Below are 18,257 nucleotides of genomic sequence, written 5' to 3' on the forward strand. Positions count from 1 at the left end.
GTTGTAACATTTGTCTTAAAACAAGATGCGACCTGAAGATGTGGCTCGAGCTGTAGCCCTTTACGATGATGGACGCAGAGTACGTTACATTGCAAATGTTATGAATATGGCTAGAAGCACCACCCATGATGCCATAAAACCGTATAGAGAGACCCTAGAATATCCCAGAAGACCAGGTTCGGGTCGTCCAAGAACTACAAATCCAAATGAAGACAGGTATATGGTGTTGAGAGTTCTTAGGGAGCGCAACCTGCCAGCTACTAGTGTAGCCCAGCAATTTGTTAACATGCATGGACGCCCAATTTCGGCCAAAACAGTTAGAAGGAGGTTGAAAGCAAGTGGACTGATATCAAGTAGACCTGCAACTGTTCCCAGACTTCTCAGGATGCATCGAGTTGAACGACTGCGTTTTGCAAATGATCACAGGGATTGGAGAAATGGACAGTGGAGCTGTGTTTTGTTCACCGATGAGTCCCGTTTCAATCTGTGCTCACCTGATGGACGTGAAAGAGTTTGGAGAAGGAGGGGAGAACGATTTACACAGTGTTGCATTTCCGAAAATGTGCCGTATGGAGGTGGTGGAGTGATGGTTTGGACAGGAGTGTGTAGGGATGCTCGTACAGAGTTGGTTTTCGTTCAAAATGGAAGACTAACAGCTGATAGGTATATAAATGAATGTTTGGCTGATCATGTTGTGCCATTTGGCCAATTTGTAGGCGATAATTTTGTTTTAATGCATGATAATGCACGGCCGCATATTGCCCATGCGGTCGGAGATTATTTCCAAGAAGTGGGAATCCATGTTCTTCCATGGCCAACAAGGAGTCCAGACATGAACCGAGTTGAACACGTGTGGGACATGCTGGGACTGCGTGTTAAGAATAGACATCGAGACCAGAATCGTTACAAGAGTTGAGGCGAGCACTTGGCGAAGATTGGGAACTTATTCCTCAAGAAGACATTGCTAACCAAATTGATAGCATGCCAAGACGTATGGATGTAGTTATTCAAGCCAGAGGGGGTAATACCCGTTACTAAAAAGAGCTTTTAATGTTTAAGGCACCATAAAATGAAAAAACAGTTAGACCAAACGATGCCATAGTTATACGCCCTTTGTAATTTTTTGTAAATTTTCTCATCAGAGACTTTTATTTTTTTCAAATGTTGTCGTATAAGGTGCTAAATGGAACATTATTTTGTTTAAATGGGTTTTGTTTCATTTTGAAATAATTGGCAACAAAATACAAGCAAATATAGAAGTGTCCGGTTTTTTTTGTCCCTGAGTGTATTAGGCTATGGCTAATTAGAAGTAGAAAAAAGACCATCTTCTCATTTGTCTGGCTGTATTTATACAAAATTTTAATATGTAATTTAGAGGTAGTTTATAACCATTTTTATCACTCTCAAATAGGTTTGAATCCAATGGCAAGCAAGGTAATCTTATCCATACAATAATTTCTTCTGCTATATAAAACGTGCAACATTTGCAATTGTTAAACAAACTTAACACACAAAAAAGAAAAGCATAAATAAAATTATCCCACTCCATCATAGCTCAGAAACCAGACTATGAGTCTAAACCTGAATTACTACAGATTTGTTTATTTTTCTTTTCATTTACAGTATCTCATCTCCTTTACTTCATATTAATGTTGCATCAGTTCAGTGCCAAAATGTTTAGCTACAACATAAACAAAAATGACTTCAAACAAATACATGAAACATTGCTTGAGTGATATAATGTACTATCTTTCTTGGGAACCAAATACTCAATGGTCTTAATGTATCTGTTTACTTATATTAATACCATAAAATTAATATGTGTAAACAAATGCATAGTCATGTCATATATGTCATATCACAGCTGACAAATGCTGTAATGACCAAGTTCATTCAAAAGAGATTCCAAATTTATTCACTGAAACATACTTGAGAAGCATGATCAAGGCTTGAGCAAATTTGCTGACCAACCATGGCTCCAAGTTGGGAATTGTCACCAGCTGATACATGAGATGAATGAGTGTTAAATGATCTTCCTTAGAGAATTTCATGCCATATAGCTTCACATATCTGAAAGCAAAATTAAGCATACACTAAATACACATATAAAGAAACATACAATACACAAGTTAATGATATGTACGATTATATGTATTATAAATAATAATAAATAATACAAACGATCGCTATATGATTTCTGTGAATACAGAGAAAAAATTCAAGTTCCGAGGCTGGGTTGAGGTGAGAGGTACGTATTAGATATGAAATAGTAAAGAGAAAGTGAAATGAATAAGAAAGAGAGTGAAGTAGTATACGAGTAATAAAATGAGTACACTTACTAATATTTTGTTTTTGTAACTAGTTTATGTAGCTGAATGAGTTTATGTAACCATGTGATAGAATCTTTCATACACAATATAGTTCAGTTGTGTTTATAAGGCTCTAATGGAGGTTTCTATATGGGCAAAGAGAGTAACTCTAAGCTCAGACAGACTATGAGAGAAGTTTTTTTTAATAGGCTACAGCTTTTTCACAGATTTCTTGCACTCATTGGACCAGCAGATGCCATTGCAGCAAGAGTAACTTGAACAGGAGGTGGCTCAGATACTGAACTCACAACTGGAGATTCCGGGTTCAAATCCCAGGATAGGTAATCTGATTGGATTTCTAGTGGTTTCTTCAATTATTATAAAATAATTAATTATTTAAAAGGCAATGCCATATTGGTTCCCAATTCTGCTACAAAGTTGTAATTATAAACACAGTTTTGTATAGTTTGACAGTGGGTATATCTGAAATGGCCACTACATGGCAGCAAAATAGAAATCCAATATACCATTACCAATAGACAAGAGGCATCCAAACTTTTTTTATCTGGAGGACCAGTACATACAAGTATAGATTGGTGGTGGGCCTACTAAAGATAATTCCTCGAAATACAAATAAATTTATACATACAATAATTTTCAGTAAACAGGAAAAAGACAAAGATAGTGATTTCAACAAGTCAACTTTACCAGGACACAATGTTTCGACAGAAGCAATACATTTCTCAGCAAACTTTCCCGTACTCAGCAATGAGCTTCGAAACATTTTTTTGTAGTATTTTTCTGCTTAAAGCTTAAACCTTTAAGAAAAATTGTCACTGTGTAGTACTTTTGAACACAGTTTTTTTCCTTCACAAAGCATTTATGCCCACTGTATTTACTGAATGTTACATCTGGTAGTGTTTTTTAATGTTATATTCCGTCATGACTGCTATAACATCGTTGCTAATAAAGTAACACAAATCACTTACTTCCATGATCTTTCACAAAATAATTACTGAGCCAAGATTCAATGAAATTTCTGCACTCACTGTCAATTTTGCAGCATTCCGAAAACTTTTTGCTGATGAGTAACTGATTGAGTGATCAAGAAAAAAATGTGTCTAATTTAATGGTATGTAAGGGATGAATGACCTGCTCAAGAGTCCTTGACTGACATGTCTGATCGGAAGTGGATGATGGGTGATTGTGAAATTTACACAAATGCACCCTAAGCAACTTCTTCTGGCAGTCCTCAAAAGTAAGTTTGGAAAATAATTTTATGTAGCTTAATAGATAAAAATGAAAAGAGTGAACTAATCGTCTTGCATGCAGCCAGACTAGGTTTCACCATCGAGACATGCTGAAACAGTAGTGTGTAAGAAGTAAAATTCGAAAATTGTTAGTAATTTAATATACAATTCTCAGTTTTTACGAGAACAGGAAGGCCACATAAAAAGCCACAAGCAGGCAGATTGGCCCACAGGACATAGTTTGAGCACCCTGCAATTGATAATCACAGTATGATCTTGCAGTTAAAGCGGCTATAATTGAACAAAATATTATATACTATATATTTGAATTGTGTGGAATTTAGTGAACATGGATTAATTCTAGATAATCCATAAGGTAAATCTGTGGACACAGTAATTCCAATACTACATCGAAATTCTTAAAATTCTGTATTTAAGAATACAATAATTTTGCAAACTTAACAACTTCATTCATTAGCCATATGAAGTACATGAATAGTGCCCTGTCCTAGAGCGACAAATTCGTAGGAGTGACAGAATTTTGGAAAAAGAAAAAATCGAGCTGAAAATAAATTTTCGATACTTTTTATTCCTGCTTTAGATAGTAGCATAATTATGTTAAATTGTTGTTACATGCTACTTTTTTTTACAGTTTGACTTCTAAATGTGTAACATTTGCATATAAGTTTGCTGGTAGGAGGATGCAAAATTTTCTCGGGCCCATGGGGTTGAGTATCTGTGTATCATAATTTCAATAATAATGCAAAAAAAAATAAAAGCACTGAAATCCAACAGAGAGGAATTTAAAAATTATGATATTTCGTAAACTTAGGTTACTCTATAGACCAGAGATGGGCATTTCCTCTCTAGATGTGCCAATTCTACCCTTTCCACTACCCCAGGTGCTTGTCCTTCAGTTGCTGGTGAGCAGTTGAATGGTGGAAGGTAAGCCATGCCAGTATGAGTTCTTGCTGTGTGTGTAGTTACCAGTGGTGTATGAAATATTTGAAAATGTGTGTGTAGAATTATTTCAATAGTGAATGGGAGGAGAAATTTTGTTTGTGTTAAGTGAAGAGAAAGGCACAATTAGGCATTGTACCTTTCATTTACTTAGCACAAAAAAATTTCTTCTCCCATTGAAATAATGCTGCACATATTTTCATATACTTTGTATACCACTGGCAACTATACACACAACAAGAACTCGTATCAGCGTGACTTGCCTTGCACCATTCAAATGCTCACCAACAACTGAAGGATAAGCACCTATGTTCAGTTAGTTAAGACTTAGTAGGAGGGGTAGAGTTGGCACATCAAGAAAAAGCCCATCTCAGCTACAGACTACACATTTTATATACATAAAAAAAAACGTAATTTTAGTATTATGTATGCTTAAATTCTTCAAATTTAAGAATTTAGAAAAAAAATACTGTAGGCCTATATGGCATTCTCTTAAAATATGGTAAGAAATAAACTATTAGGGTGGTATTCATAGACATTTCGCAGCAAGCGCTAAGAGCGTACTAAGCTAGTCCCGGCTATCCATTGGTTACTAGTACAGAATTCAACTCATTTCCTATCGCTAACACTGGTTTATGAATACGAAAAATGCTGATCATCCACCGAAAGCCCGTGCTAAAAATGTCTATAAATACGGCCCTAAAATTTGTAGAACCTACATCTTGTGTCATAATAACAAGGCATGAAAAAGTCAAGTGATGGTTTAAGAATGATTAGGGGTTAAAACTTTGCACACTTTTTAATCACATGTTTACTAAACGGATTTTCTTAAATCAGAGCACTGAAGTAAGAACAGCGGTAAATTTAATACCTTTTTTCTTTGCTTATTGTAGTAAACGGCCTTTAACGAATGTCTGCAACTTGAATAATTTAATTCTTCAACATGTTGATATACTACATGGTTCACTTATTCATATGCACTTTTAAGTACAATATAGTTTAACTCATGTAGGTAATTAGATACATACAAAACAGTGACATACAAACTACATGATCTAAAAATTCCAACAGAGCCCACAGTAAACGCATACATAATCTATTTTTAAGGTTCAATAGACCTTGACACCAATTGACAGTGGTTGTATTTATACACAACTAAATGCATCTCTGAGTAGCTATACATGCTGTAGGACTAAAATACATTTACGATTTCATTTAATTATATTTTCTACTGCAGTGGCGAGATAAAATAATCATCATGATCTAGCAAACAGAGTTCAAGAATTCAGAGAATTGCTTTGATACATATAAAGGAACGTCAATAAGATTTATTTCGAAAACCCATACAAAACCCAACTCAGTACAAAAGATCTGGATTGTCAGTGAAGAATATGACATTTACATATTCACTGCGCTCATAAGTTATTACACTTCAACAACCACAACCAAGATAATAAAATAAAATAGAGTTCATACAACCAAGATAATAAAATAAAATAGAGTTCATACATATAATAAAAGGTGTCACACTGCTAACCATCCTTCTGACATACCACCTAAGTTTCAGTTTGGACTTAAAGCAGATCCACAAGAGGACAGTAAAAACACCTCATTCTCGGCAATGAAGAGAATGCATGCCAGAGAATTAAAGTAGAAAGCTGCCAAATCTTTCATGTCAGTTGGTTTTTCACTTTGCTTATACATCAATATGGCTGGTCAATATGAGCACTTGCTCATATGTTCACAAGATGTTACAACTTAATCTTCTAATATACCACAATGGACGTGTGACTGAATTTTCTCTTACAGAGGAAGTACATGAACCTGTCTCATCCTATCTTTGTGAAACTTCCGTAACTCGAGACAGGGAGAAGATAAGGATGGACTTTCTAATCAGTTATTTAACAAGGCTGTGTCAACTGCGCAGTTATCCAGAGTGGTTAGAGTTTGTGATAACGAGAAGTATATTGGCGAGATGAATACAATGGCATGAGATTACCTGATATTCGTCTTAGCTCGGGAAAGCTTCGGGAAAAGCCCAACCATGTGATGAATCTAAGTGCATTATGAACCCACACAAGTATTTTATTTCAAAGCACGATTCCACTTTGCTACTTCTAAACAACACCAGTGACAAAAATTCTCCAGGTTTTGCAGTAATAGGGATGGCACGGGGATGAACTGAGTAGTTGACGTGTACCTGACTGTAGCACATTGCTCCTGATGGTTATGTAGATCTAAAACAGTAGGTCTCAAAACTAACCACAACTGTTATTTTATTTCACCTTACATACAAATCCGGGCAGCAACAGTCTATGTAAGGCCAACACTGACCAGTCAAGTGCTGGCCTCATGTTCACATATCCCAGCAGAGGTGAATGACCATTCATCCAGAAAGAACAGTGTAACACGTGGTGAGCACAATGATCCCCCCAGCTATTATAATTGGTTTTCGAAATTCGATTTTGCTACCTATCATCATAGCTCTCCAAATTCATCATGATGCTGAGTGGGCACTGGTCCCATAACACTGAAGTTTCAGGAGAAAATTCTTTTCCCATGAGAACAACCCAGCAATCATTCTGCACTCATTGACTTAAAGCAGTTCCACAAGAGGACAGTACAAACACCTCATTCTCGGCAATGAAGAGAATGCATGCCATTGAAGGCTTTAAGGAACCAACCTGGACAAATACCCAATGTCCCATCCCTACCTTCCCGTGGTGCTGCTGTTAGTAAGCATAATTTTACAAGCTGAACTAAAGGGAGGGGCTACTCATCAATTAGCACTGGTCAGCTTGATGAGTTAATGACTGAATTTGGTATAATTTTCCTCTATTCAATACCTAATTCCCTCTTACCCTTTCCTATCCAGTCCTCTGACTGAACTCTTACTTTCTTCAACCCCGAGGCCCAGGAGTTCATTTCACTTTCCTTCCTCCTCTTTCTACTTTTCTGTTCCTAGTGCTGACCTACTATGGCACTAAAATCGTCCTCCACTGGCTTAAGGAGGGAAAGCTGGTGATCAACAAGATCTCCCAGCTAGGTCCAATGGACCCGTCGACAAACAGCAGGTGTGGTCCTCCAGACATTCTGGGGGTTGTGTGTGAATGAAGTAGCCACTAAAACGTTAAAATATGGTGTTCACTTAAATCGGCTACAACTTGCCATTTTCACTCCTCAAAATCTGTGCTTCAGTGGCTGACCATGATAATATCTTTGAAAAATATTGGAGTCCAAGAGGTCAAATGACTTTATTGTCAAACGCCTGGCATTAGAAAACAACAACAACATTATGTGTTGATATTTGGGTTTGTTATGAATGTTCTTGTTATAAAATCTGTTAAATAAACTTATAGGCCTAAATTTAAAACAGTTAATATTTCGTTAAGTTTTCTCCAAGCACTTAGATTTTTTTAGTTATTCATTATATCACTCATTCATTATCGTTATAACATTATCTTAGGAATGTAAATGGACTAGACCTACAGTTTAAAACAATCCTTGCATGAAGATATAGGTTACTAATTATGTTTCGTCATCCCCAGTGGTCTAGGGGTAAAGCACCCTCCTCTAGACCTAAGGATTGGGGAATGTAAAATACGGAGTGCAAGTATTTTTTTAGCTCATTATTTAACGACGCTGTATCAACTACTAGGTTATTTAGCGTCGATGAGATTGGTGATAGCGAGATGGTATTTGGCGAGATGAGACCGAGGATTCGACATAGATTACCTGGCATTCACCTTACGGTTGGGGAAAACCTCGGAAGAAACCAACCAGGTAATAAGCCCAAGCAGAGATCGAATTCGCGCCCGAGCGCAACTTCAAACCGGCAGGCAAGCGCCTTAGCCGACTGAGCCATGCTGGTGGCTGAGCAAGTCTTCCAGGAGGGACTTTAAAGCCATGTGTCCTGTGTTGGAGTTTTCCAGCACGTTAAACCTCTAAATCTAAATTAGAGCTTCTCTCTGGCGTCCTAGTAATACCTTAGTTGCATGCTAGGTGGCAAATAAGTGTAACTAAATTCCTTGTAGGTACTGAAACCTAAAAAATATGACTTTTTGGTAACACGGGCTAAAAATATGAGGCTTTACGGAGTAAGTATGAAATAGCTACAATCTATACGTCATTTAGCTATCCCCCATCTAACTCACTCTAATCTCAGCATAGTCCTCGCCGCCTTCCCCCATCTAATCAATTCTAACTTCGTCACAGTTCTCGACCTCCTGTCACTTGGTCTTCCCTCCTTTTAACCCACTCAAAATAAGTCACAGCCCTCAGTCATGTCACTTAGCTATCCCCTCATCTAACCTACTCTAACCTTGTCATAGTCCTCGGTCTCCCATTACTTACCTATTGGCGCATGTGCCTATGTCGTGCAGAATACCTTACATTCGTATAAAAAAATACTTGCACCTTCTTTGCAAAATATTGTTAAAATCAATTAAACAATAAACCATACTGTTACGGTAAACTTACTTTATTCGTTTATTCATTCCTCCGTCCATCCACTCATTTTTTCAGCTAAACTGCAAAAATGTCGAAATTAATCTTGTACAGAGAACACGGTCCCAAGTTTATGGAACCTATTCATGGCAATTGCACATTTTAATATTGTTTAAGATGTTTAAATTCTATTTTATTATGAAAAATAAAACCTGTATTTTCTTAACAAATTATCATTACAAATATACGAAACAATATAGGCTACGTACACTCATCCTTATGTTAGGCTAAACTTACTTGTTCAATCTTGCAGTCCACATACCACATCCTGGCCTCATTTCTCGCATCATAACTGCTCGCCCCAAATTTGCTTTAATTTCAGATAGCATACGTACTGATTCTTCATCTAGTTGATTCGCATAAGGTAAAAGTTTACAATAAACTATTTCTCTTTGAGGCTTAAAACCCAACCTCTTGGTTCGTTCACTGACATTTTCTCTATCTTCTTCCTCCATGATGACGATGATAACTACTTCTAAAGACTATGCAAGAACATCAATTGCTTGTCTACACAATTTCCCTTACTGACATGCACAATTGAATATCATTACATCACTAGTGACAACTTGCTCTTTCTCTTCGTTTTAATGATAGTCATTTCACTGGAGCCATATTGAAATTTCACGTATGTAGCAAAGATTGTAACTAAAAAATAACTTATCATCGTCTTTCTATTACCCTAGACCTTTTGACAAATTGCGTCAAAGATTTCTGCATTCAGCCACATTGAGTTTTCAATGTGCAGGTGTTTTCTTCTGACTTGTCATGCATATGAGCAAAGACAACACATTTTGAATTCTTTGCATTTAAGAAAAATATATTTCAGCAGTTGTAGTCGTAGAGCTAGAAAGGAAGTCATGATTTGCCGTTTTACCATTGCCAGAATTTGGCGCGGCGGATTCGAAGAGATCATAAAATAGTTTTACCACAGTCTAGTATATACAGTCACGAAGCTCAATATGTAGTAAATATGCATCCATAGATATAGTGAGGATCACGTAAGTTCAGTTCCCAAACAGCAAATATTTCCGCCTTGTCAGTGTTGCCAACTGTTACCAGATATCACCACATGTAGTAAAATCACGATCCTATGTACTGAATGACTTCTTTACTCACCGTACTTTACCTTAATGTTGGAAGGTTGTTCTAAATAGTTTCAATAATAATGAGAAATGTATTGCTATGTTCTATTCTTTTATTCCTTTACATTATTATTAGTATTAGCATTAATAGGTTACTAGACGTAAATATACAACAAAGTATAGTATATAATATTCAAGAATCAAATCTGTTCCAAGACCAATTAAATTATTGTCACTTCACTTCAAAGATTCCAGCGTACATATACTGTACTTCCTAAAGGTAGATAAATTAATAACCAATTGACTTTTGGTTGGAATTCGAATGAACTTCTGATTATCTTTTGAAATTAGTAAGGAAATGGATAATACAACTATGCTAAAACTGAAATAATAATAAATCAACTTACAAAAATAATTTTGGTCCTTAAAAGCCATAAGTAATTTCACTTCTAGATACCTTTTTAAAGATTTCATTTGTTTGTAAATTGCTTAATAATGCTACACTTACACTTATTATTTCTGCAACTCCACGTCTGTCATTGAAAAAATGTATGATACATAACTGTGAAGTCTCTTTTTGGCTCTTGTGTCCTAAATTTAAATAAGAAAAAGCAAATGATTCAAGAAATGTGAGCTGGTGAAAATTAAATACTCAATTAATAAAATAATTACTACCAAAAGAATATTTTATTAATTCTATACAAAAGATGGATTACACAGAACAGATGGCCAGAAATCATAGATTTATACACAACATACAGCATGAAACGATCATCAAAAAATGCTTTTTGTACACAATAACATCTTTCAAACGAAGTGAAATAGCCAATAAGTTCAATAAATATTATGCTAATAAGTAATAACTATAATTAATAATTATCTACAAGCTGTGAAAGGGAATAAAATAGTATATTGTTGAAATTAGGGGGTTATGGTTTATTACGTGTATTTATAATTTTAATTACTTTTACTACATTTAATTATATTTTAATTTCTATTAGATTAGTTGGTGGTGTGGTTGTTAGTTTTATCTGTGTACGTCAGACTATTAAGGAAAAACTGAAAGAAATATTAAATCTACTATCTACTTTATATAACAATATTTAATCAAGAACTGAATATTACTATTAATTTAATAACATAAGACCCAAAACATCTCCAAGTCCAGACAATACTCATGCTGATTTTCTTAAACATGTTGGCAAACAAGCAAACTCACTACTTTTATCTTGTAATCTCATCTAAAATACAATATCTGTCTGGAGAAAATCTATCATAACATCAATTTTGAAAAGCAATTATTCAACTAATATCTTTTCGAGTTATCGACAGATACCACTTACTAGTATGATAGCCAAAATTATGGAAGAGATGATTTCATAGATTGAATTGGTTCCTGGAATCTAGTAACTAACTTTCATTTTATTGGGTTGACTTTAGAGAATTGCATTCAACAAATGGACAGATTTTAAATTTTAGTCAAGATATTAAAGATATTTTAAACAGAAAACAAAACAACTTAACAATTTTAATTTATTTTCAAGGATCATATGGCTCTGTAGATATAAATCACTTAAGAAATTGCAAACTTAGGGTGTCCATGATAAAGTGTTACACTGGGTCAGTGACTTGATTATTTGATTCATTGTCACAAATATGTAAATAGAGACAGATTCATCTGGGCTTCCCACATTGTTGTTTTCAGGAATACATTTTCCAATATTAATGTCGATGGTCTAACTAAAGAAATAGATCTTATGATAATCTCATCATTTGCAGATAATATGGTTGTCTAGAACAAAAAATCACAGTCCACAAATATTAATAAACTGAGCCAAAATCCCAACAGACTTTTTGACTCTACTTGGAGAACTCAAACTTGCTCAATTAAGGGAAACTTTACTAATAAAACACAATCCCAAGTTATTTCAAAATGAATAGTATATAAGTTAACTTTAACAGATGATGTTAAGAAATGTGATACTTCTCCAGACATTTTAAAAATCATTAGAAACGATAAATGATCTGGTCAGTGAGTGACTACATACAGTATTTTTTATAGATGGATCCTGTTTACCAAGCCATAGATGTAGTGGTGTTGTAGTACAATACCAGTATATTCCCTTTTACAGGGAATTATATTCAAACACTTGTTTGCCCCATTTTAACCGTGACAACGCTTTTTAGCTTTTTAAACATTCTGGTTATTGTATTGTGTTTGTGTTTAGTGAAAGATTTTAGATAAGGGCGCAAATAGCCATAGTAGCTGACGCGCCCTTTTTAAACGCCACTAACTAACTAACTAACTAACTAACTAACTAACTTCAAACACTGACTAATTTTGATAGTGAAAATTTAGATACACTTTTAAGCTTACAAAATCTCCAGTATCGACTTCATAAATCTGAGAAGGCTGTCATACTATCAGATTCAAAATCAGATGTTCTTGCTGCAGTAATGGACGTAACAGCATGAAATCTCAATATTTTACAGTGTTTTAATATTTTAAGCAAAATGGTCGAATTACATCGACGACTGGTACTTCCGTGGATCCATGAACTTTATGGAGTGGGAGGTAATGAGGTAGCTGAAAGGTAGCAAAATTACTGTAAGGTTATCTATACCTGCATCTTACCACACTGTTAAAAGAATAACAAGATCAGAACATGACAATGTGGTAACAAAAATCGGAATGATTCTAAAGCAAATGAAAAAATTGCAATAGGCCATCCGGCGTCTGCTCCACGATGGAGGAAAATCCTCAGAAGAAACCAACTAATCAGACCAAATGGGGGATCCAAACTACCCTCGAGTGCAGCTCTGAATTTGCAGGCCAACGAGTCTACTGACTAAGCTACATTGGTGGCTCCACTAAAAATATGAAGTACATGGCACTCAGATTATTAAATTGACAAACCTAAACAATTATTCATCAGTTAAGCTATAAAATATAATACATAGCAAGCAAGTTAATTCAATTTAAAAGTATAAACAATTCAATCAGTTGAAATATACAGAAACTGATAATAAATATCATGCAAATTACTTCACATTACAAGCATAAACAATTCATCACTTGTGGTATACAGCCTACTATTTAATTTACAGCACATACAATTCATCAGTTAAGCTATAGACCTACAGTCTACTATTCAATTTACAGCATATATAATTCATCAATTAAGCGAAACAAAAATATAGTACAATACATAGTAAAAATAATACACCTAATTTAATAACTGAACTTCTATGAAAATCTACAGTGGCAGTACTCATATTATCACAGGCCATGATTGTCTCAAATATTTACAAAGAACTGATATTTCAGAATCTCCCCATGCCATTTCTGAAATCTCAATGAAGATATGGATCATTGTCTTGACTGTTTAACTTTACACAGCTTTCAATCATCTGGTTAAATATTGGAGTGCAAGATAACAAATGATATCAACTGCTGAACACTTGGTATCAATCAACCAACAACTTCATTACATTAAAGGGGAAAAAAAACTGAAAGAATTAATTGTATATAGACACAACACATAAGACAAGGCAGCTTCAGAACAGTAATTGGCAAGGCTCTGTTGTTTTAGGATTCTTATGTAGATTCAATTTCACCTGAAAAAAAAAAGTAGCATCTATAAGTAGTAGTAGTAGTAGTAGTAAAGATAATAATAATAATAATAATAATAATAATAATAATAATAATAATAATAATAATAATGACTGTAAAGTATGGAAATTAATATTGCAATGTAATATCAAAAGGTGATTTCACACCATCAACTCTTATCATTTAGTACAACTCTTATCATTTAGTACAACAAATCTATTATATTCAGTTGCAATCACCAGTAGCTGTTCTTTCCTCCATTTTGTTGTTGGCTGATTTTTCACAAGTCTGCTATGATATGCAGCACTATCCATGACAATAACGCATTGCCCTAATGTTCTCAGGTCAACAACTGTGTTTGCACCCACTTCTCAACTACAGGGCTATTCATAGCACTATGGTAGTCCTGACTTTTCTTTCAATTGCATGAAAAAATTAAATCAGCACCTGCAATAAAAATTATACCTGGGCATATAATTACGTCACATGAATTCACAGCATTTAAATAAAGAAAATAAAACATAACATAACATAACATGACATGACATGAGATCCTCTTTGGTGAAAGGCTTTCCCACGTTTTTATTTATTCACCAATTTTTATATTTTTGTACCCTGATTTAAAAAATTACTCTTGCCAAATTTACGTAAAATATAAATCAATATAACTTACCGAGTATAAATCCACCTTTCGTTCCGGCATCTAATCTTCCACCCTCATTTGTTGGTCTATGAATAACACCATTCATGTCACTGGAAACTTCACCTGGTTTATTTCATGAATAAGTGGGTGATCATACTTAAAAAAACAGAGAGAGAAAAGCAATTCACATTGACACTCTAAGAGACACAAAAATTTTAAAGACGAAAACCGTTCAAGAATTTTATAACTAACCTCTAGTTATAATATGAAACTATTAATTGCAAAACATGTTGTTCCCACCTGAATTCATTACTAGTAGCCTATATTAATTGCAATTTCATATTCCACATAAGTGTTAATCTATTTGTTAGTAAAAAATTCAATCACTCAATGTCTCACAATACATTGAAATTTACCATTCATAAAAATCCAAGTCTCATCCAAGAATACTACGGGTTTAGGGTTCTCACGCTCCACATTTCTTATATATTCTCTTAAAAACGAATAACATCACTTTCTCATACATGTGTATAAGGATCCCCTTTGCTCCATAGAAATTTCATCTCTTTCAAAATTTTTTTCACCGATGATAAGGATACTCTAAATAAATATGTTTCATAATCATCATTCATATGTTCCAGAACTTTTGCTGCTGTTAGTACTTCCCCTGTAACAGTAAATGAAAATTATGCCATATTTTTATACATAGGCCTATGACTAATATCAGAATTACATTGCATAAATCAACACAATAATTCCTGTAACTTCCCTACCTTTATGTAACTTGTCATAAATAAATCTCGCAATTGCATCTTCCGTAAAATCATCAGCATCAGTCACTGGATGTTTACGTAGTCTATGTTTTCCTAGTGTCACGAGTGGGGTCCCCTTGTGTGAATTGATCACTTTCGTGGCTGTAGTTAAGCCAAGCTGTAATAACAAACAATAACATAATACTTCTAAAAATTGTTATATCATAAAATTCATGCATAATACCAACATTTACAGCTATATGAATAGAAAATGATCAACATGTTAGGTTGGGTCTACGATAGGTTTAAGTAGGCTAATATTTAGGTAATTCTCCAGAAAAGCTACACCAAAGAAGGCATAATTTTATTTTGTTTAATTGATTTCTGTGATATTTACATAGTGATGAACACGTGGTTTTAGTGCACAGCCACAAATACTTTCAGCACAAAAATCCTTTGACACTTACCTGTATATTCTAATGCATTGTTGTAGTCCCTCCCTCAAACTTGTTGCTAATTACCAATATAACATGCGAGAGGTCCAGGACGAAGAGAAATGGTTAGTTTCCCAGTAGTGCGTCCTCATCCTCTCGAGTGTTATATCTTAACAAGTACTTTGGGTGGGGTAGCTTTTCTGAAGAAACACCATATTTAATATTACTTAGACCAGTCATGAATAAATTATTCAGCCAGAGTCAACGTTCCTATGCTTTATAGAGTATGTTATATAGTTATTATATAAAACTGAATTATTTTTAAGCACCATAACAGGCCAACATTCATGTAATATTTGCTGCAATATCAAGTTAATAATTACAATATGACTTGTATTTTCTTCGGCCGATGTGGCATGTAAATTGTGATCTGAACGGTTAATTTAATACCAAAAGAGAAAACTGGAAATTTACTTTCGTGCTGTTTGATTACTTGTTCGTCTAATTTGTAAATGTATTTAAGCTATCACCTACTGCAGTATTACAGTATCTTAAATGTATTTAGTTTGGCAATATGAAAATCACTGACTTGATTAAACATTAGGCCTAACCTAAAAATTTGTTTTGTTTGACCACAATCATGAAATTATTAGTGCAAACTCCTAAAACTGAATACCACTTTGAAATGTATGCTTAAGAATACTTACTCCTAATAATTGTCCTATTCTGGTTGTAATTGCTGTCTCCGTTAGCATAATTCCTTCTTCATTACCTTCTTTCTTCAACTCATTATACACGTGAACTACAGATTTCTGAAGCGTACTCTGAATGCCACACATTTTCTTCCTTGGAGGAGTCACTGCAACACTATTTCATTTTTTTGACATAGTAATAAAAATCTAAACACGAAAGAAATTCATTAAAATTTGAAATAATATTTCTATCCATTACCCACGTGCATTATCACGCCCAAGTATATTATATTCATTCGTACTTATCTGACTATTCTTGAATTATAACCACAACGCAACACATAACATAACTATAATGTATTAATATTAATACTAATATTAATTAATTATTAATAAGTTCGAATTTCACTATCTTCCAGTAACCGGCTGAGAAATCTAGTACAATTTTAATTTCATGGAACTCCAGTACCGGCAAATATTGTCGATATTTGCCTCAGCTGCCAACATACCGGTTACAAAATCACTACCATTTATAGTATTTGTCAGTATCGAAATTCGAAACGAAGTTGGCAAAAGAAAATTCAACCTTCAAACTAGAAAATCACCATAATCCACTAGCATTTGTAGTAATGGGGGAAAAATGGTTAGGTTTCACCCTTAGGGTATCAAGTTACCTGGTCTTCCCTATCCACTAGGATCGCTAATATCGCTTCAATACACACAATGCGAAATAGTACCGTCAGTCTATTGTTTCTAGCACCCTCAAAACTCAAGCTTCGTGACTGTATATAGTAGACCGTGATTATACTACTGTTTTCTTGAGTCAAATAATTGAATGTTGAGGTTTTTTTTTTTTTTTTTTTTTTTTTTGTGGAGATGCAGTTGATTGTATACCGTATGCGAGACATAACAAAAGCCTACCCTAGATCATATATGTGATCTGGGCCTAAACCCTAGATCATAGCCTAAACAAACCAAGCTTAACCTGTCACAAATTCGTATACGCAAAGTATATAGGCGGAGTACAAAGGGAACTGCCTCAGCGCTAGTTTAGCACAATATATATATATATATTTTTTTTTTACATTTGATCACATGTTATATTGTGATCAGGAATATTGAATATGAATTTTGCGACTGCTGTTGTTTTATAGCGTGTCCGAAAATTGAGTTGGCAACGCTGTTTAGCAATCTTATTCGTTCGGTTCGTAGTCACAGCACAGTAGTCTATTTATTTGTCTATGGTCACAGCGTCCTGACCCTGATTTTTCTTTTCTAAAGCTGGGACCAGGAAGCTGGCTGGGACACGACAGCTAATCTGCCATGCTGCTTAGAACTGCAAAGTTATGTTGCCAAAATGGGCGACCATGATGCGAGCTTCCAACTGACGTTAAAACATTGACAGGAAAGAATAAAACCAATGCAAAACAAAATCGACAGAGAAGCAAACACAAAACGTATTAATAGACGACATTGCGTGCACAACCAATGGCACTACCACGAAATCTACTGAGCATTCACCATATGGGAACTGTAACATTGGCAACTCAGCCACTATTACGTATCATAGCAACAGGCCTCCCACGATGTCATATTCGTTTTTCCGATCGTAGCGCTAATGTCATATCCTATCTTTTATTTTTATATATATATATATATATCTCGCTAAAAGCCGGAAGGTCGCGGGTTCGATCCCGATCGGGTCATGGATTCTTCCATTGTTCTAATCCTTCTGGCTGCACTACGGCACTGGGGTTTACTCAGCTTCTAACAGCAATGAGTACCAGAGGCATTTCCTTGGGGGTAAAGGCGGAAGGCACGTAGGATTGACACTCCTACTGCCATTAACTTGCCAATTGTAAAGGAGGGAGCTTAACCTTAAGCTTGGAGCTATGCTGTCTAAGCTACAGACTCATTTGTTTCGCTGTTACCTTCCATATGCAGCTGACTCTCTCTAGTTCAAGTTGTAATATAATTTGCTGCTTCATCTGTTGCCAATAACTCATGATGAATAAG

The 18,257-nt window shown here is 34.9% G+C and overlaps 1 protein-coding gene across 3 annotated transcripts in view; it reads right to left on the bottom strand.

Annotated features, from left to right (window-relative positions):
* LOC138699729 (proteasome activator complex subunit 4B-like) overlaps positions 1-9,630 on the bottom strand; it is a 58,675-nt gene extending 49,045 nt beyond the window's left edge. Inside the window, exons 1-2 of one of the 3 annotated variants that reach the window (XM_069825830.1) lie at positions 9,263-9,630; positions 1,930-2,070 (exon numbers count right to left, since the gene is read on the bottom strand). In XM_069825830.1, coding sequence (XP_069681931.1) covers positions 1,930-2,070; positions 9,263-9,480 — 359 coding nt within the window. In that variant the 5' untranslated portion in view covers positions 9,481-9,630. Of the gene's footprint in view, positions 1-1,929; positions 2,071-8,998; positions 9,052-9,262 lie in introns of those variants that run through there. The other 2 variants (XM_069825831.1, XM_069825832.1) reach the window with 2 other exon arrangements.
* Between the last annotated feature and the right edge of the window lie 8,627 nt (positions 9,631-18,257).

The sequence above is a fragment of the Periplaneta americana genome, chromosome 5 (genome assembly GCF_040183065.1).
Source record: "Periplaneta americana isolate PAMFEO1 chromosome 5, P.americana_PAMFEO1_priV1, whole genome shotgun sequence".
Taxonomy (NCBI): Eukaryota; Metazoa; Arthropoda; class Insecta; order Blattodea; family Blattidae; genus Periplaneta; species Periplaneta americana.